General features: G+C 37.9%; 2 protein-coding genes across 3 annotated transcripts; both read right to left on the bottom strand.

Annotated features, from left to right (window-relative positions):
• Positions 1–647: 647 nt before the first annotated feature.
• ube2al (ubiquitin conjugating enzyme E2 A, like) lies at positions 648–4,931 on the bottom strand. Its single transcript, XM_084023463.1, has 6 exons — positions 4,754–4,931; positions 3,202–3,282; positions 3,079–3,104; positions 2,849–2,938; positions 2,682–2,770; positions 648–1,458 (listed from the first exon to the last, which is right to left on the bottom strand). The coding sequence occupies exons 1-6, from the start codon at positions 4,795–4,797 to the stop codon at positions 1,330–1,332; spliced, it is 459 nt and encodes a 152-aa protein (XP_083879589.1). The 5' UTR covers positions 4,798–4,931; the 3' UTR covers positions 648–1,329.
• A 611-nt stretch (positions 4,932–5,542) lies between these two features.
• Positions 5,543–19,829, bottom strand: ankrd10b (ankyrin repeat domain 10b). Of its 2 annotated transcripts, none has more exons than XM_084022618.1 (6): positions 19,500–19,829; positions 18,535–18,687; positions 17,399–17,490; positions 9,055–9,320; positions 8,470–8,577; positions 5,543–6,199 (listed from the first exon to the last, which is right to left on the bottom strand). In XM_084022618.1, exons 1-6 carry the CDS (start codon positions 19,695–19,697, stop codon positions 5,979–5,981), a joined length of 1,038 nt encoding a protein of 345 aa, XP_083878744.1. In that variant the 5' UTR covers positions 19,698–19,829; the 3' UTR covers positions 5,543–5,978. The 2 variants fall into 2 exon arrangements, with proteins under 2 accessions (XP_083878744.1, XP_083878745.1); XM_084022619.1 differs by having other exon boundaries at positions 5,543–6,193.
• Positions 19,830–21,432: the final 1,603 nt, after the last annotated feature.

The following is a 21,432-nucleotide window of genomic DNA, read 5'->3' as shown; positions in this document are numbered from 1 at the left end:
GGATTGTTGGATTGATTTAGTATTTGGTGGTCAAAGGTTACTGTGACCTCATAAAAAAGTTTTTGGCCATAGGTTAATATGCTGATTATGACAATTTAATAGGATAAAACAATGAAGTGATGACATTTTGGACAGACATGAATGTAAACTGCAACTTACCTGGTTGTCAGGGGCATTAACTTTAGTTTTCAGCTCTAGCAGTTAGACATAGACATATCTTCCAAACAGTCATTTTGGATTTGAAGTCTGTATTAGTGGACAATGGTTGTTTTCTGAGCAGGGTCAGTAACACCAGGGCATTTCGTTCAAATAAGTCAAACTCATAGTGTAACAGACTCTCATATAGCTTTTGCTAATGTGGCACTTTAAAATGGAATGAGAACCGTGTCACTCAAACACTAAAATTAACTTTTTCTTTTTGCATCAAAAACAAATATCTACTCACTACCACAAATTCCAAATTATACCTTAAAGCCCCTGTAAAGGCTAATCCATGACTGGTGTAATTTTGGATCTAATGTGCATACACCTAAAGGAGTATGACAACATGGCAACTCAAAAATTGAGATGCAGCACAAATATATATTAATATATACTAGTGTCAAAGCAACATTCTTGGTTGAGGTCATAGTATTCTCACATAAAGATCGATTTGCCTTTTTTTTATTTACAAGTGCTGAAAAAATGACAGGGGACAACCAGTGCAAAATCTGTACATAAATTCAGTTGCAGGTTTCTTATATACATGATTACTGAACAGGAACGTGAATACACTCTTTCTGTCATGCATGTAACAGAGTTCACAACACAGCAAAAGACACGGTGTAAAGATGTCTGATTTAGTCCGTGATGCCGGGCTGCTCATTCTCCCATGGAAAGGTAGGGTGGATCCTAATGGAGCTGACAAACTGCCTTGTGAAAACAAACGGGCAGAAAATATAAGAAGCACAACAGAACAGGAACCATGACTTACTTCATACACCCTCCAAGACATTTAATATGATAATTAGTCATGGGGAGTTATTACAGCAAGTGAGAACACACCAGAATTGTTGGGTAATGGCCCACAAGTCCATACTGACAAAACATCAAGGCAAGATTCAGCACATTTCCCCTGACGGACTGGAAAATGGGGGTAGAATAGAAAAAATAAATCCCTCTTGGCGGGCAAAAGAAAAAAACATTCTATGATGGGAAGTTGAAGGTAAAGTGCATAAAAGCTTAAAATCAAAAAGGTGGGGAGGGGCCAAAAATTAAGAGGTACTCCACTAAAACTTGCAGCACACACACAGCTTAACAATGGAGAGAGCAGCTATGAGGATTGTCAGGTCAACTGTCCCTCCAGCTTTGTTCAACAATGGCAGACACACGCTTCTCATATTCCCGCTTGTTCTCCTGGTACAGCTGAGCTGCCTGACTGTTGGCTGGACTGTTGGGGTTTGGTTCATCGAGCAGGGACTGGGTGGGGGGGAAAGACATACTGAAAGTGAGAATCTTTTAGTGGAACATAACCAACCTGCATCGATGCCACACATCTACTCAGTCACACGCCTTCACAAATGCACGTTTCACGTAAATCCATTTAAAACAAGGCTTCAGATTACTTCTGCAGGAAAACCAGAATTTTCCAAATTGTCATCCGACTTATAGAATCATAAAATATCTGACTTTGTGACTTTATTTTGAAAAGGTGTGCAGCAAATTATTTTTAAGGACATGAAACAACCATTAAACATAAATAAGATACACAAAATAATTTATGTTAAACAGTGTTTTACCCCTTAGTGATGCAATGGACGTAAAGATGCAAATTTGCTGGCCAATTTCGATTTATTTTTTATAATTTATTTCTAAGAACTTACTGTAAATGTTTAAAGTATTCTGCAATTTTGTATTGACCCAAGTGTGAAACAACCCTTCCTTAAATATAAATTTTCAATGAAAGCAGCATATAATAATGTAACTCAATGCAACCTCAGAGCAGCATGGACATGTCTAATTTAGTTTGGATTTGCAGTTTTGACAAATTTCAAGCTTAATGTTTTCTTTACTCTCACTGAAAACTTCCACACCAACATGTTTTTACATGTGTAGCTGTGACGTTCCTGGCTGCGCCAACATTAACTATCATGTGGCAGCAGCACATGTGTGAAATGTGACCATAAATATGAGACGGATCAGCTGAACACTGGACGGTCAGTCTTCTCTGCATGTAACTAAATATCTTTGGACCGTCACTCTGACAAAACAAGACATCTGAAGACTTCAGATTGGGTTAATTTTCTGATGACATTATAGACCAAATGATTAATTGATTAATAAATGAATTGCTATTGAAAATAATCGTTTGGTGCAGCCCAGACCATCAGTATCAAATTCTAAAGGTCACTGTCATTGCAAATATTTGCATATGCAGTAGCACAGGGTTGGACAACAGTATATGTGTATTCTTGATTCATAGTCTATTGACAAAAATCTTTATTTAAATTCTGTCATAAAGTCTATGTAGTTCAAATAGTGGTTATAGCTTCTCAATGTTAAAGATATGGTTTGCGTTCTCTCTTTGGTATAACTGAAAACTGAGCTTGCTTGGGTCTTTTCACCTTTGGTTAAAAGTAAAAGAAGGCATGCCTTCACTTGTAAATCCTTTTAATATATTGTTGTTTATTGACCCTTCATACCTGGATAGATGTAAGAATAGAGGACACATCATAGGTGGGACTCCAACGATTCTGTAGGATGTCCAAACATATACTTCCATCTGCATAGACTAGAATAAACAAACAATGAAACACTACACACAAATATTAACACTGTAATGTACCAGAAGTTCTGATAATATTCCTACCATTTGGATGAAACATCTTTGACACAAATCGTACTGTGGGGGGTTTGTTCGGGTATTCTTCTGTGAACTCTACAATGAGTTTAAATGTACCTGTGACAAAGACAAGAAACAAAAAAACATTTGTACATCTATTCTAAATAAAGGTCTTGGATGTAGTAAAATTGGGCACATTTTACATGTCAGATAGTGACAACATTAACACAAGTCATTAACACAGTGAGATTACTTACCATCCTCAAAAGGCGTTCCTTCAGGGCTGCGAGTGTGACGTTAGAGGAAAAAGGAATTTTGTCATTAATTTTGCACTTCACACATCTGTCCATATACATTATAAATGTTCATCAGTGTCTTACCCAAATATGACTGCATTCCACACCATTATATTGTTTTCAGATGGGGCACCACTGACACCGGCTGGAGGGTCCTCTTGTAGCCTTCATAAGAAAACAAAGAAGGAAAAAAGTTTTAAACTATACTCCACAAGCAGAAATTAGATTTATTTATTTATTATTTATTTAGTCAGGAGAATCCAATAATCTAATGGCATCTTTGCCCTCGACATTATTCTATATTTCAAATTAGGGCTGACACTGGCTAGTGGGCTATTTAATCTAAAGAGCTCTTTAGTGTGGAATAAGGGTCCCTTTACCACCACAAAAAGCAAGACAGGCTAAGAAATGTTGTGCAGGTTGTAAATCTAATTTATAGTGTAGATTTTGGGCTATGTAAATACAACTGAACTGAGTTGAACATCTCTGCTGTCATATTGACCCTAACAAATTTGAATACTGATGTTAAAGGTCAAAACTAAAATGTTAATTTCTCACAACGTTTGCAACAGACCTTGGGAGACATACCCACTGAACTTGGTCAGTTGCACAATCACTACTGGACTACCGAAGCTTGTGAAAGGTTTCAAAAGCTAACTTAAAACTACATACCATGACCAAACATTGTTCCAAATTGCAATCACTTTCCACATTGACACAATATCTTAAACCAGAGGTCCTGTGTACAGCTGCACCGCACCCACCACTCCAAATACCCGGAAAGACCTGTCTAAATCCATGTCGGAACTTAAAAGGCAAGCTTACTCACGGTGCAACCAAAAGCTAACGAAATGTACAATAAAGTGATGAAAAGTAAGCAGGGTGGGAGATTTATTTCGTTATATTCGCGCAGCTTGCTAACGCGTTTAAAAGCATATTTTGGCGTGTGCAAAGTGTTGCGTTAAGAGTAAGAAGAAGACAATGTGCCGGTGATTTGAGAAAATGCAGCCTGAGAATACTTCTTGTGCTTCAGCTATGACTTAATATAGTTCTTCTCACTCATAACGAATTCGTCTGTGATTTCAATATATCCATGGCTCTACATCTCGATTAAAAACATGCGAACCCATACCTATTTACTTAAAACCAAACTTTGATTAGCATCTATTATTTCACTTATGTGGGGGCCCTGAGGTAACGGAGCTAATGTGGGTTCGCAACGTAACGCTTACCGTCTAATGCCAGTTAATGTTAGAATAACAAGAGATGTTCACTTACCACGGACATTTAAATGCTAGCTAGTTTATAGTTAGCTAGCAGCCGTAGACTGGGACAGTAACTCTACCCTGCTAACGTTGACGTCTATGGTATTAGCTAGCACTGTTAGCTGTTAGCTAGGTGCGAAAGGCTAATACACATTTTAACTTTACTTTACTTAAATGTTCCAGGGTCGTAAGAACGTGAGAAAAAACACAGTATTTGAGTTACGTTCATATTCACTGTGTAGATCGACGAATTAATAGGTTTATATAATAATACATTGGTTAGCTATGGCAAGCTAGCATGAACTAGGCTAATGTTAGCTGTTTTGACAAATCATAGTTAACATGGGTATCATTTTTGACCGTCAACTTACCGTTTAAAATCTCTCATGAGTCTCCTTCTAGCCGGGGTTGACATGGTTTAACTTGTAAAATACTTACTGATACGAATAATAACGTTTACAGCGTCTTATTTGATCTAAAACGTTATATTATATACTATTTAATAGTTGTTTTTACACCTCCACGGTAGCCCGACGCTTTCTGTCGTTGGGATTATCCTGACTCTCTGGTTCGTCCAGCTAGGTTTACCGGACGATACCACATCTTGGAAAGAGGAGACGACTTTTTCTGGGTGCAAAGTTTAAACATTTTCTGGCATTGGAAAATCAGTACCAACATTTAGTGCCCTATAGATCAATGTTTTTGTAAATATGTTATATTACATATTGACAAGAAACATTTATACAATCACGTTGTTTTATTTAAGGATTTTTTTTCTACCCCATTCGTGTTGAGGGCGTCCTCGCTCACGGGGCGTGTTCACAGTGACGTGTTGTTTGTGCAGCGCAATCATGACGAAGGTCGCCCCTAGTGACAGGTGGCTGTTAACAAAGTACACTACTGTATCTGTGCTCCTACACAGGCGAGTCTTTGCTCAAATGAGAGCACATTTATGGATAAAATAGGCCAACAAACACTTTGATGAACGCATTAATACACATTAAGCACAGCAAAAAGGCACTGGCTGTGTTAATAGTTAACACAATTTCTATGCAACTAATTTTTACGATTTATTTGCTTTGCTGGTATTTTTTTAAGGATTTATTTCACAAGACATCTATACACGTGAGCGGTTTAAAAATTAAAAGAATCAAACAAAATGTTGCAAAACTTTCTTTTTTAATTATTAATGAGCAACATGGGATGTTCTTGCATCATTTTGTTTTTTAACTTAACATCTAGAGGCAGGAACCGCCCCACTTCCATTTGAGACAAAAACAAAATGTTAATATTGGCAGTGGTTCAAAGCGGATACTTAGTTCAACGTATAACAGAACAAGGCTATTTATAGCTTAATCAAACTTTAATAAGCTAAACAAACACTTTCTCTTTAACAAACTCACAAAACAACAAAAATCCACTTCCTTATCAACAATCGGTTACATATTTCAGTCCAACAATGGGCCCGCCCTTTACAAAAACAAATAATTTCAATAGACAACTGGATCACTCAATGGCTTTAAGGCAAATTAATGCTTGTTAGAGCTTATGACATTCAGAATAACAAGGACGGCCTGTCAACTTAATCTTTGTACTTTAGGATCCGTGGTAAAGAAGCATGGTGGTGAAGAAGGCATGGTCATACAACTGCTCTGCTTTCACAGACTTCTGGTGCTCCACCTGGCTGCCTGCAGTGCTGTTGTTCTCAGATGAGTCACTATAGAGGAGTTGGCCGTGAATGATTTCTGCTGCTGGGTCACACCCAAATGGAAGCGGTGGTTGATTGTGGCCATTTGAGGAAATATCCTCACCTGCCACTGGAAATGAGACAAATAGTCAAAGGGTGTATAGAATTAATTTGTGAACATTATTTCCTTTTCTATAAACATAGAGGCAGGGAAACCAAAATCTATTTTGTTTTGCACAACTAAAGCAGACTAATTCCTAGCAGCCAATTATAAAGACGTTCAGAAGCCATTATTTCAATGCATTTCAACTCACTAGAAAAATATTTTCTGAATTACTCTCACAAAACAATCAATAAATGGCAAAGAACATTCCAGAACCTCATATAACCCACATTTTGCTCTGCTTTTTTAAGTAGGTCAGATCCTGATTTATGGCTGCTTTGAAGTACAGTTACAGCTGTATGACACAGTGACCTAGTTCTGTCTCCACAATGGTATTTAAGCTACTGTCAAGAAAACCTTAAATCTTCCAGACGTGTTGGCATGCCATAATCCATAACCCAGTAGATGGTCAGACGTGATTTAAAGTTTAGTCTAGTGAAATTAGTTTCAGTTATAAACTTTCCTTTGCATTACTCTGAAAATAATTCCACTTTCTTTTACATTTTGCAGGCCAGCAAAAATACCACAAGGACAGGACTTGTCAGATGCATGAGAATACACCAAGAACACAAAAGTCCACCAGTCACATTCATAAAATGAATCAACATTTAATGATTTCACACAATCAAGTACAAAGCTACACCTGCTCAATACCAATCACTGGAGGTTCCAAACGGAATGACTATACACTCAAACTTTCTGCCATGTAGAACGAAGTAAAAAGAAACCAACTGCAACATGAAATAGTGCTATAAAATACAGAAAGATATTATTTACCTTAGCAGTTTCTATAAAAGTTAACATAAGTTACATCAAGTTATTGTTCAACTATTCAATACAGGTCAAGAAATAAGGCTTTTTGCGAATTCATGCAAATTTTCTTGAGCCGTTTACTCATAATTACTGACTGTTAAATTTCCAATTTCGAAATCAAACTGGGTATTATATCATCTTTAAATGTGCAAGCCTGCTAGTTGTCAAAAAACTTTTTTTTTGTTTTTTAAAAAACCTTTACTAATAGTTAACATTCCACCATACTTGAGAACCAAATAAGCCCACAGCCAAAATTAACAAAAAAGGACAAACAAAAGAAAAATTCAAGCCAATGGACTACTATGTCTTAGTACATGACATCTACAAACTACAAAAAAATAACAGTGAATCGTTTATACTTTACAAGCTACATTCATGTTTGGATATGCTTTGGCATAAAGTATTTAATACAAAACAGCGGTAGCTAATGTGTGGTAGCAGTTTATATGAGGGGACATTTTCTCTGTGTATATTAAAAGAGTGCTTAGGCACTCAGTCCTACATAAATGTCATCATCAATCGAGCATTATTTAAAAGTATACTCAATAGAATTAAATTCAACTAGTGGTGGTGTGCAATTACTAAAGGAAATGATCCAGTCACCACTTAAATATTACATATCCTGTGTATGCTCATTTCTCTAAAAAATAGTAAAGAACATTTTTTTTCCAACTTATTTGGGATGAGCATGTAACAACTTTGACCATTCCATACCGAAATTCGTAGGAGTTGCCAGCACAATAGCAACATCTTCGTGACCAATGAAGCCATTATGCAACAATGCATAATTTGACAAGCAATGACTGATTTGAACCAAGAATATTTGCCAATCGACCTACTTTTGCATTTGTGAACCTATTGTGCCAACAAGTTTGGGTTATCTGGGTTGCTGCTGTATAATTGTGCAAAACAAAACCCATCCTTTTATCATAAACCAAGAACATACAAAGGATTACAGCAATTATCTGTATAACTGGACGGATGCATTAAATATAAGTGTATCACAAAGAAATCTCAATTATTTTCTCCATCCGTGTATAATTACATACATGGAAAAGTAGAAAATTCAGCACACACACTGCTATCCCCCTCTCAAATGGAGCTTACCACAAAACCAGAACAAATGTATCCTTTATGCATGTGTTATGCAATAAGCATGGCCAGACTATACCGAAAAGATAAGCTGCACAAAAGGGGAACATGAGCATGTACCCTCACACACAACCAAGCCCTCTACAGGTAGGCATAAGAGTTGGTGCAGCGACAAGGGGTCTGCATTGATGCCACAGTGATGACCTCCAGCTCTTTAGTTGCAGGGCTCGACCTGTCCTGCCCCCCCTGGTCCTCACACTGATCCATGGGCCCTTGTGGCCTTTGTGGTGTCGCAAACCCATTCAGCCCAAATGCAAAGGGTCCTGGCCCACCTGAGGTTACGGTCGCTGCCAACTCCATGGTCATGCTTTCCATCTGGGCCTCTCCAGCACCACCCAGTGGCCCATTGCCATTCAGCAATTCTGGTGGCATGCCCAGACCTAAGAGATCAAGATGCATACATACATAAAGCTGGGAATGATATTTGAAAATGACTTACTTTTTAACTTCAAACATAGAAACAGAAACACTAGGTCATGATGTAAAGCCCCATTGAATCTCTTGCTGTTCCTGTAACCCCTTTGTTGACAGTGCTGCATTTAGACAGCCGTTAGAAAAGAAAAAAAAAATCTGATGCTAAATAAAATTAGTTCAAACAGCCATGTAAAGTGGGTTGTATGATGTATGTACAGATCAGACCTCATAAAGTCTATAAATGGGGTACATTTTATGTATTTAAATTACAGGCATACAAACACAGATCCAACATTTAGCCGTTTTTGGTAATTTTGTCCAAGCATGACTGCTTGTGCAACAGTCTAAACCAATAATCGATGTTCCAGCTGGAGAATACTGATGCAGTTTCTCCTTGAAACCAGAAAATAACTGAACTCTAAAAGTAATTTATTTGAGCCTACCGTTAGATCTAGCCTTCTTCACTGGGTTTGCTTCCATGCCGTCGAACGACCTCTTTCTGTTGGGCGCACTATTCAAGAAGCTGCGTCCCTGGATAGTGGGGCGAGCGTGGCCCCCATTCTGGGTCATGCCATTCAGAAAAGCCCCGTTATGGGACTGGGCCATGTTTTGTTGGAAGTTCTGGGCATTGGAGAGAATCTCTGCGCACTCCTGGAATCCCTGGGCGTGGGCCAAGTCAGCAGCAGTCAGCCCACTGGCATTCCTCATGCTGCACAATGAGAAGGTTGAGTGTTAGAGACACTCACTGTACGTTTGATTTACACAAATAAAAAAAATAAAAAAATAAGACACTTCCAAGCGCCCACACACATACATAGACTCATTAACCAAGTATTCGCACACACAGACAGACACACAGATGTATAGAAATAGCCTGTGCTGCTCTATCCTCTCACATCCTCTTCGTCATCCTCATCAGATGACGACTGATCCTTTTGGATCATTTGCATCTTCCATCGAGCTTAACTCTTGACAGTTTCCAAATAATCAGGGAAACATGTCTGCTGCAAAAGGACATGATTAAGACAACTGTAGGTATGCACCTGAACTAATTAAACTGGACAGGACGATTTCTAACAAACGATCCGTGGAATCCAAAGGAGAATGTCTGTAGGTGATGTCTTGTCTGCAAGAGAAATGCGACATCAAGATGGATTTTTGCAAAGGGTGAAAGGCTGCCGTCATCTCACATTTCCGCCGTTGATACTGCTCAAGGATTTCTGCAAAGCCGCATCCAAATTCTAGGGCAATGTTGTAGCCATGTCCCAAATTTAAGTTGCAAAAATACAACTAGGGAAATGTGTATATGTATGGCGAAAATAAGCTGAAGTCCGGAACAAAAGTGATGACAGAAACTGGCCAAAAATGGTCTTAGAATTCTTCCAAGAGATGTGCAAGGTGATCATCCAAGGGAGGCAGAAAGGCAAGTTGTATCTTCAGAGCAAACTCCACAAAACAGTTGAGATGAAATAAGGACAAACTCAAACCTTTAACCATTGGAAATCCAGACGTCTTTTCTTGGGAAGGTGATGCTGTAAAGATGTAGTTCTTCATCTTGTTTCAAGAAAGATGAACAAGAGAATGAAAAAGAGAAACAGCTGTTCTACTCTAAGAGGTGCTTGAACCTCCATTCATCACTCAAGTTAAGGTCTGCACTGTGTACAGTTGTGTTAATCATATCCAGGCGCAGCAGGAAAAGCTGATTTTCTGACTTCAATAATGAATGAGCAAACAGTGTTGTATCATATTTTCAATTTCCAGATGTGCACGGGGCACTTGAGTATGGAAGCAATTTCACTGGAAACTATAATTTGATTCTGTTTTATTAATGAGAAACAATAATACTACTTTAATTAAGAATGAACTCTTTGTATGTGTTTATCACTATGTTGTTGCTGCACATATTTAGTGAAAACATTGCCAGAAACAAGACATTATATTTTCTCCTGCCGATGTGAATTTATTATGCAAGAACAAATGTGCCAGTCTTCCGCCGACCAATAGAGGCCTTTTAGCTTAATGATGAGAATTTCCCTCCTCTTCATTGTGCAATTACACAACAATACTGCATTTGTTCTGTGTCTAAATGTCATCGAACTGCAAAATGAGTTCTCTAAGCAAACAATGAGTCTTTGTCAAAAAATTGGGACTTTGGCCCACATCCAAGCCTATATTTACTATTTAAAATGTGACAAACAATGAAAACGTTACAATCTGTAGGCTGTTTTATATTCATATCAATGCACCAGAGAATAGGTGACATCCACTTTTCTTGAAAGAAAAGGGCATAGTTGGTGACTGCTTTAGTACCTGTATACTTCAACATTGTTTTATTGTATTTTATTTAATTGAACTAATAACTGTTGATGTAAAACCAAGTGACATTGACTTCCACACATGAATACATTAATTTAAAAACACATTGTTGCTGTTTGGTCATTCATTTTGTTTGGAAATTGTTCTTTCTCTGCATTTTTATCTAAACAGTTGTACAAAAAGAAACATTTCAAGAGCTAGTGCACATTAAAACATTTGATAAGATTGAAAAAAAATAAAATAAATAAATCACACAATAACTTGTTGCACATTACCCGTCCCCTTCAAAATTAACGCTTCCAAAAAATTATTGCAAAATATTACATTTATCTAAAATTGATTTATATGGTAAGGTAGATGGATCGGTCTCACTCGAAGGAATTTAAAATCTAAATGTTAAACTGTTTTAAAACTTTAAAGCGTCAATTCAACTATTACGTTTCTCTTTGAACAGAAACAAACACTATGGACGAGAGGCCCCAGTAAATAAAACAATTACTTTAAGCAAAGTAATATAATCTTATCTTTTAAGCAATAATCAGGTATTGTCAACTACATGTATTCTTCCCATTATACATGCTACACAAAGTACTTGCCATACTTGTCCAGAGGAAAACGTGTTTAAGTCTGCAGCCTCTGGAGGCCGACATCCCCCCCAAACATGTCCCCAACTCTGGCATCATCTCAGTTCTTTCATTGGCTAAGAAATATATACTAAGAGTGACTGTTGAGTCCACTCCTCATTTTAAGGAGTATACGATGTCATCTTTTACTGACAAAGACATCATAGAATATCCAACAAAGGGAAGGGTTCAAGTGCTTTAGCATTACAAAAGCATTTTTGTGACCTTTTTTTTAACGTAAAGGATCCACAAAGACCAGCTAGACGATCCGGAATAGGACACTCTGATTTGAGCAGAGATTCTCTAATCAGATGTAAATTATAAACAAATATTTTTTTTTGTAATGAACTCACTGCTGCAAACTTCTGCTTAATTTACTTAGATGACTCCATATAATTGTAAACTCAGTAAACCCTTTAAAATATCCTGAAAATAGGATTCCTTTAGTGAGACCTCACATCTACAGTTAGAACTGTCCAAAAAATGGAGTACTAATCAACCCAGGATTGGTATGGAAATATCAAAAGGAAGCGTTAATTCTTTGTAAATGCCTGGTATGCTTTGCTTTCCCGTCCTAAGCAAACAATATGTGTCTTCTCTAACTATCGTCTAACCTTCCAGAGGCAGCCTATTATCATGCTACATGTTGACATGGGACTCACGTGATTAAACCTGTCCATATTAAGGGCTCCTATGGTTAGTTCACAAAATAAAAAACAAAATCATAAAATAATAACAAAAAGGCTAGATATAGGAACAATCATGGATAATAAGCAAAGCATGCAGGTCTAAAACTTTAGTTTTGATTCATAAAAACCTAGCATTAAAACCAATCACCGCAAGAAATACCTCAACAGTTTGCCAGTGTGTAGATAGGAAGCGATAGTGAGAACACTCAATGCCACAACAGTGCGGCTATCCCAGGGAACGGGGCAGACTCAGCAGTGTCTATTCTTCCCCTTTCTAGGATTACTTGAAAAAACCAAGTCATTTCCAATTCAATGGCTGCAAAACATTAAGACGTACGGTTCTGTTTCAGTATAGAAAACTTTTTTGAAACTTATTGTCACTTTCATAAAGGAAAAGGTGACAAAGATCAGATGTCAAAACAGACTATGATGTTTATATAGGGTTAATACTGTGACATACAAAATAAAACATTTCTGTGTATGAAGTTAAATATTTGATACAGTGAAATGACAGTGAATAACCATTGCAACAGGATGATTGTTAGCATTACACAGTTCAATACATGATTGTATGTAAATCTAACCCATCTCACTCAGCTACTCTAAGCCTCTGACTCTGCATTACTCTCAGCACCGGCAGCCTCTATGCACATTCCTGCCTACTGCTAGCTTGCTAATGGACCAACAGTTTGAGGCTCATGACAAATAATAAAACTCCCTTTTTGATGATGAAACTTGTATTAGGAAAGAAATATTATTATTATTATTATTATTATTATTTGAAAAGGGTTATTTCTTAAATGTTTAAAATGGAATTTTTTCCCCACTGAGAGAAATATATTTAAATATTTTTAATGTTTCAGAAAGTATGTTTCTTTGTTGTAACTTAATTTAGACACTGGCTGTGAACATTGATTTTAACATGACACTTTTGCCTAATAAGGAGTGGAGAGACGTTTAGAGGAACTAAGCAAATGACACCAGTTTCTTCATTTAGCCTGGGTAAAACCACAAGACGGTTCCAGTCCCACTAGATTAAAACAATTCAGATGTTTCTGTCCCAATAGAAAGTTCTTCTCATTTGGTAATGGGACAAAGATAATAATAATAATAAAAAACCATAGGTATTATATAGTGCTTTTCTAGGTACTCAAAGACGCCCAAAGTTAAGCATCATACAAGGTTGAGCTCACGTCCCTCTTCTGTCATTCAAATACATTTGTCCCTTTGTCTAGAACCAGGACTCTGCAGTGCAGGTATGTGCAAGGAAAATAATCCTGGCTTAATATAAAATAGAGGTACCGGTGTGTTGGGCCATAGGAAAACGGGACAATGTATGACAATGTTTGATCTCATATGCAGTTATTTGTAGCAAACATTTCAAGATGTGTAGTCTGTGCTTTTGTTTACATAGCCGGGCCGGCTGCATGAGCATTTTAGTGTGCAATCTCTCTGTAGTAACCCACTGCTAGCTTATCACCGCAGCTCTGCATCGCACACATGGCTGTTAACACTGATAGCTCATAATGCTAACGATGGCTACTTGAGACTATTCAACATTATCACTCTTAACACTGGTCCGCCTTCTCTTTAGCTGTGGTAAGATCACATGACCAAGGCGCAGTTCATTCATAGCTCAATGCTAGCTTTTTACTTCTGGCGGTTGTATTTAGCTTAAAGAAAACGACAAAATTTGTTAATTTGTGAAGATTAACTTGCAAAAGAAAACGTGTCATTATCACAAGCCTGTGTTTGCCACAGACCTCATTTTCTGCATAATCCCAAATCCAATGGGAGAACTCCACTGGCTTTATGTCAATGGAGCCAGTGGGATGCCAACTCCTGGGTTGGCCTACAAAAATGCATCAACCCTGCAGCAGATATGCTCTGAATTCTATATAGAGTACCTAAGTTTCTTGGGTTTTACCTTATAACAGTGTCTATTTTGTTGTCGACTGCAACGCAGAGGCACTTCATAGATGTTTGAGAATGTGGAAGTTAAAAAGTTGCAAGCGTGAGAGCGTATTGGTATGCAACAAAATGTTCCCCATGAAAAAGGACATTTATAAAAATCGGACCCATGTTTGATCTTAAGCTCAGTTTCATAAAGAATTTGTTTTTTTTTTATAGGAAAATATTTACACAACTGTAATCATTATGTGTATTGGTGATTTGGTAAAATATTACTATATCAATATTACAATTAAAAATGTGTTACAGCTGAAAAGGTAATTTTACAGCCCACTTTATCACTTGATTACCTACTGAATACTCTGGATTTGTCTTCCACTTGTGCTACTACTAAAATAAATAGATGCATCAATAATCCAAATGGCATAATGATTTACTGAATATTTAGCAAATTAGTTCAATTTTAATTTGAAACCATATTTTCTTCCCATACCACGGTGCATAAGGGTTATTTGGAAATGGTGTTATGCTTTGGGTAATATTTTGTTTTTATAAAGATAGGCCCATTTGTGTATTATTAATAAGAAGTGTAAAAGTAACAGTTAGACATCTGACATTTTGAAGTTAGTCTAAAGTTATATTGTCATGAGCCTCATTCCCACCTAGTTTGCCTCTTAGTTTCCCTCCCAGTTGTGCCTCTATACATTTCTGGGTCATAAGTTAAAACAAAAACAACTAATAAACTGATAAACTAATAAACTAAATGCATAATCTGTCATCTGCAGGAGGGAAAAAAATCACACATCATTTTCATCATAAATATTATTCATCAGCTGATAACCAAATGCACATTACAAGACCCCAACAAGAAATTAAGCGTCTATAAAATGAACATGTTTTTTTTTTTGTGAAAGAGTCAAATCAACCAGGAGTTTCATGGAACCTTAAGGATAAACTAAGAGTATAAATCAGATTACTTTAGATTGCACTCGGACTAAGAATAATCAATGTGCCTCAGCTGTGAGGATCAACTAACCTGCATAAAAGTAATAAAAAAACAACATTTTTTTAATTTCTCGTTTGTGTCACTTGTGTCAAAAATAAGAAGTTAAAAGATGGTATACCGGTATGCATGTTCCATGTTAGCATTAGCATTGTTCCACATTCCCCAATGTCAGCAAAAATATTATCAAAAGTGATTCAATAATGTCAAATTCAAGTGCTTATAAGTATAGGCAACTTCACTCTAGCCCCCCCCCCCCACCACCACCACTGACAAAATTAGCTGATCTCAGATTTCTAAGCCATTTTCCAAGATAAAAACATACAAAACCTACACACATAAACATCCTGGTTGTTTTGGGTCTCTGGACATCAATGACATCAAAAAAAGGCAGACAACTTGTTGCAAAAAATGAAACTGCAAGTAAAGTTACTATTTTTTATTCATTTAAATGTCAATCTTTGAATAAAATATGCTGCAACATCTAATGACAGCTTCCTAGAATATTATATTGTTCCTGTATACTGTAACTGTTGTTCCCAAACAACACATGGACTGATTTCTGAAACTATGATAGAGTCTGAGCTACAGGCAGCTCAAAGCACTTGCATACTTGTTTAAAATATGCTGTATATGAAATGCTTAGTTTATTGAGGGGACAGTTGTACATGACCTGTGGGAAATAATATTACATTAAGACTATTCGTTTAAAACAGGCAAGACAACACAAAGAGTAACACAATCATTTGTGATTGGTTTCTCTTCCTACAAGTCTTTCAAGATCTAAAGTTAAGAAACAAGAAAGATGGGTCATGTCTCTTCCGCCTTCTTTTGAGCAGCAGGTGCAACAACAATAACAATGTATTTTATGATTGGAAAAGCACAAAGGGAGCTGCCGATTAAAAGGTGTGGCTAAGCACAACACTTTAGGTAGATTATTAATCCACTTTCAAAACACCACTATGAAACAGGGTGACCTGGTTAGACTGATAATTCAATTCAATTTATATTTTATATCCTTCAAGTCTATGAACACGTTCCATTTTTTTTTTTTTTTTTAAAAAGGTAAAATGGTGCTGGCAAAATAGTTTTATCAAAACTAGGAAAGCTGTTCTTCACGTTATTTTGCAGTTGCCTAAAAAAGCTTAAGTATGCGACTGACTTTGTATGATTGATGTATTTTCATTATATGCAACATAATAATGGCCTTTTCATACTAACAGTAAAAGGGCGTCAGAAAAAAAGAGGCAATGTGCATTTGGTCATCCAGTCAAGCTGTAAATGTAAGACACTTACCAAAACAAATATTAAAAGAAAACCACACTCTAGTTTAACAAAGATCATGCAATATGGCCTACTATACTAAGAACAGTTTATCAACCTTTACATTAAGTTGTCCTCTTGTACGTGTAATAATTGGGCTGGATATACAAAGTTATTAAAATTTGTGAATCTCAAAAGAGGTGCCCTGCTGAGTTAACGATCTACTTTTATATACATTCAGCTCTTACTTAAATCACAGATATAATGAAAGTGTCTGCTGATTAGGAATGAAAAGTACTCAATTCCTATGAGCCTAATATGTCTTTGCCAATATTATTACACACAGAGGGCAACTTAATGTTAATTGTTGCAATGATAAACAACAATTTCAAGGATTAACAAAAAGGTGTCACATTTTTAAGGGAGCACCACCAATTCTATTCATATTCTAATATAATGCATCTCATGGTCAAACTGTTTTAATTTGGGCTGGTTAAAGAATCCCCGTTATTTGTTCTTGTAAACTTAAGCATTCTGCAAAAACAGCAAAATAACAGTAATCTTACATTAAAATCCCCTGCTATTTAATAAACTTTATTAAATAATAAATCAAAAGTCATTAGAGAAATGGATAAATACTTGTTGGTGTACATTTTTAAGACCAGAATTGAACACACATTAGCAGAATAAGGGGATGTTTTATGATAAAGATCATCAAAATACTAATTCTGCAGTTATGAATAGTATAGAACTTTTATAGAGTTCTTATATTTGCATGTTACACAAACTAATAATTTGTTAAAGCCAACATTAAGACCTGTAAAGTCAATTTGCAGATCGTATTACTCTTATTTGCAACACGGTAGAAACCAAATTTAAATTTAAATGTCATGGTGGCGGTCCCTTGCAAAGGTGTAACTGAGATGTTGGATAGTACAGAGGAGCAGAAATGAAGAAACAAAAATCTGATCACAGGACTTACTCAGCTTTCGCTCCCTGAATCAAGAGAGCGTTGATACAATCCAGACTGCCTGCACGAGCAGCCTTGTGGATGGGGGACTCACCCACATAGTCCTGAGTGATGACAAAAGACTGCATTTACACACAAAAATGCATGACTCTATTGGGCACAAGAACAGCGGAAAGAACCAACACATTGTTTTAGATACAGTACTGAATTCTGTTTGTACAAGTATGTTTTTACACCCTCTCTAACTGCCTTCTTTCTCATTTCCTCGTGGAAGAAAAACGGACGAAAGGGTGTAACTCTTCAGGGCAGAGCCTGACCTTTTCAACCAGACTTCAACACCGCCCACACAGATTTACAGTTACACATTAATAGGCGTGCAGATGGAAGAGAGAGCGAAAAAAATAATACAACAGATGGCTGTCTCAAATTACACAGTAATGTGGGCTGACCACAAATACTGAGCTAGTCTGCTATAGGGACTCCAAGAGAGGGAAGGTGACAAAAATATTAGTTTCTTCAGGTTTTTATTTCAACACATGAGCAAATTCAAAGCCAATTGATAAAAAAAAAAAAAATGGGGTTTCATTGTGACGACAGCCGTTATGCAATCGTGACCTACTAATTCGATTTCTCTCAGCAGTGCAGCGGAGCTTAAAACATAGCCTCAGTGCATGTGTCTGCATGAAAACACATGAAGGGGAAACAAGTAACAAGAAAACGTGACAGCCTGAGGGTCAAATACATTTTCAGAAAATGTGATGAACATAATCTGGATCTAAATCAGGCCAAGGAGTAAGTAGCAGCAGTAGACTGTAAGGGCCATGACCCCACTTAAGTGTGATCCTACTTGATGGGATCAGTCTGAGTTCAACTGCTCACACTATACTATTCTCTATGACGCATGCTTTGCTCGTATATTTGATTCACATATAGCCTAAAATCCCTTTGTAATGTGCCGTTCTCCTCAGCATTATCAGTATGTTTCATGTTGATGTGAATCTCACCAGGAAATGTCACCAGGGAAAAATGTTTTAAACACTTACTTGACAAGTTGGGCGACTTTCAAAAAGCGCCAACACTGAACAGTTTAATTCCCCTGGTTGTACAGTATGCAGACATGTGTTTTAGTGTGTATTTGATGGCCGTACCTGTCTGTTTATATCTGCACCAGCTTGGAGTAGCCATAACAAGCACTCAGGGTGGCCCCCAAACGCAGCAATGTGAGTGGGCGACTGTGCAAACCTGGAGGTCACCGCATTCACACCACAGCCCACCTGAACCAGACGCATCACACACTCCAGCTGTGGAGACACATGAGCAAGGCATGGAAGGTCAGACATATTATTTAAAAAAAGATGTGTGCAGTGATTCATTCATTTTTTGCTTTCCAAGGTAAACACTGGGCAGGTATGGACAAGAGTACTACAGTTGGAGGGAAAATGAAACAGGACTGAGTCTACATGGGCATGCATCCAATTTCTATGCAAACTGCGGGCCTACTATTCCTTAAACGTACAACTAATCTTGGCTTAATGTGATCGTTAGGGAGAGGTCAGTTCGTTGTAAATCATCGAGGACAAGTTGACAAATGTTTTCAATATAAACTTAAAAGCTTGAGAGAAAAATATTGTCAGGGTAATTTAAAATAATGTTAAACTGACGTCTAAAATTGTTAAACGTTGATTAAGCTAAACGTTAGCTAACTTTACAATCGTTCATTTCCCCTTCTTTCTTTGTCAACGTCTCACCCAACGGCCATTAAGTTAATGTTAAAATGGTTCCCGCTCGATGTGAGCTTTTTTTTTTTTTTTTTTTTTTACTCGCACATCAACTATTCAAAGTGTTAATTTACGTAAATGTTTAACGGTACGGTTTATGGAAAAAAACGGTTAGCTAGCGAACATTATAAATGTAACGTTATGGTCCATTGCCCGCCTGCTATTAACGATGGCTGCTCTTTAGTCTCATCAGTCAACATTAACAGTGAACGCTAACGCAAACATGAGGAAATGGCCGAGACGAGGCTCGCGTCGGGAGTCCGTCGGTCGACCATTCTGGACAATTTAATCGGATTCATGTCCGTCAAACACCCCCCGGCTAGCGGCTGAGGTACCTTTCCGAAATGAGCGGCCCAGTGTATGGGCGTCCAGCCGTAGAAGGTGTCCTCCACCGCGAGGTCAGCCGGGTTTGAGGTGCACTGAAGGAGGGAGCACAAGGCACCGACGTCTCCATCCCTGCACGCCCGATGGAGAGGGAAGCGGTTGTTTAAGACCTCCTCGCTCGAGAATCCGGACTCCACACTCACCGACATTGTAGCAAAAAAAATATATAAATAATACCTAACTACTTTAAGATAGACAACAACAACAAAAAATGACTGTCTATTGTTTAATTCCGGTCGCTGATGGCGTGCCTGTGAATCAGGACACGCGCCACCCTGACTGGTGTCTCTTTCTGCCTGACAACACAAAAGCACTGAAGCAGACAGACGAGGAGGAGCACGCGCCGGGAGTGAAACATGAGAAATGCCGAGAGAGCTGGAAAGTGCGGACTGGATTTCACATTCCGGCTTTTTAAGGAGCCGTGTTGCCACCCTTTGGACAGTGGTAGTGGGGCAGGTTTGTTTTATGGCCACTGGGGGGCAGAAGAGCTCCAAAGATAAGCTGGCGTGTGTTCCAATACCCATACTACCATACTATTTAGTATGCCAGAAAAAGATTTCTGACACACAATACTCTAGCAGATATAAGAGCAAGAGGATCAAAGTTCAACGTGCATGCATGTTACTGCAGGTCTGTGCATGATCTTTATTTTACCTGTATGCCGCTGTCAATATGCAATCAAACGTTATTCTATGCAGCACGGTGTTCAAAGTTCATCCCCAAATCAACTAAATTAAATATGAGATTGGGGGCATATCGGTTGCCTCTTAACACCTCTCAACATGTCGACACCTGCTCCGGTGGCTCGTAGCTAATGTTGCTAGGGACGCTAACAGTATAATCGATGGCAAACATGCTGGAAGAGCTAAAGATGTTTACGTGAAGGGGAACCACAGCATAGGCGCAAAACTTCCACAGTGATGACAGTCATTGTTCGGTGTTATCAGCTGTAACTTTCATATGAGATCAGTGGAGAGCGGTGGCTGTTAGCTAGTCATTGGGGCACGCTCACATGCACCAACATGCACCAACATACACTTAAAGCATACATGGCTGACCCGGCTATGTCAACAAAGCAAGTTGAAGCTTGAATAGCAAAACATACAGACACATTTAATAGTAGTGCTATAGGGAGTGGTGGGAGTAAATGGGGTCACGGGCAGACCCACACCTCCACTGTGGATATTGGTAATCCCCTGTAAGGAGATGGGAGTTGCAGAGAAAGGCTGCTGCCCCAGTGAAATGTGTTTCAGAGCTCACGTGACATTTACACATCACACAAAGCACTGCCTTGAGTGTAAGCCAGGCCAACTACAAGGAATAAACAAATATGAACTGTCTGGAAACGTTGCAACAATGCGAGTTCATGTTCTATCAAAGATAGGAAAACAATCTCAGGCAAACAATCTGTGAAAACAACGGTCACATATTAGTTAAAGATTAACTTAAGAAGTAATTGCAACAATGAAAAAGAAGAAGGCCCTCAATTAGCTGGTCTCATTCAGCTGGTCTCTTTCAGCTGGTCTCAACCAGCAACACTGAGAAAGAAGTGGTTTAATGGTAATGTTTCGTATTACAACCACAAGATGGGAGTATAGAACAAGAAATGGACAAACACAAGGGGGCTCTGACCAGTGTAGACAGGGAATTTCCCAAATGCTGCTACAGAATATGGAGCCTACTTATTAATCTCATAATCATTATTATTGCTTTTTTTTTAGTGAGTTTAAATGATTTTAAATCTATCGACAAGAGGCCTTCAGGATAAACAATTTTGGTAGCCAGAACTGTTTTCTGGCTGAAGTTTTATATCCGTACACAAGAGGGAGGTATTGATTGAAGTAGGTCATCATAGCCGCATGATGTAGTGCTTTCCCTCCTGAG

The sequence above is a fragment of the Eutrigla gurnardus genome, assembly GCF_963514095.1.
Source record: "Eutrigla gurnardus genome assembly, chromosome: 12".
NCBI classification, from domain to species: Eukaryota; Metazoa; Chordata; class Actinopteri; order Perciformes; family Triglidae; genus Eutrigla; species Eutrigla gurnardus.
Note: the sequence above shows the minus strand (reverse complement) of the source record. Positions and strands in the feature narration are given on the sequence as shown.

Coding starts and splice junctions, on each gene's coding strand:
- ube2al (XM_084023463.1), bottom strand. CDS start 4,797: ATGTCAACCCCGGCTAGAAGGAGACTCATGAGAGATTTTAAACG. Junction 3,283..4,753: donor CTCATGAGAGATTTTAAACG/GTAAGTTGACGG, acceptor TTTCTTATGAAG/GCTACAAGAGGACCCTCCAG. Junction 3,105..3,201: donor TGGAATGCAGTCATATTTGG/GTAAGACACTGA, acceptor TCACACTCGCAG/CCCTGAAGGAACGCCTTTTG.
- ankrd10b (XM_084022618.1), bottom strand. CDS start 19,697: ATGTCGGTGAGTGTGGAGTCCGGATTCTCGAGCGAGGAGGTCTTAAAC. Junction 17,491..18,534: donor GTGCAGATATAAACAGACAG/GTACGGCCATCA, acceptor GTCATCACTCAG/GACTATGTGGGTGAGTCCCC. Junction 8,578..9,054: donor GAAGAAGGCTAGATCTAACG/GTAGGCTCAAAT, acceptor TTGATCTCTTAG/GTCTGGGCATGCCACCAGAA.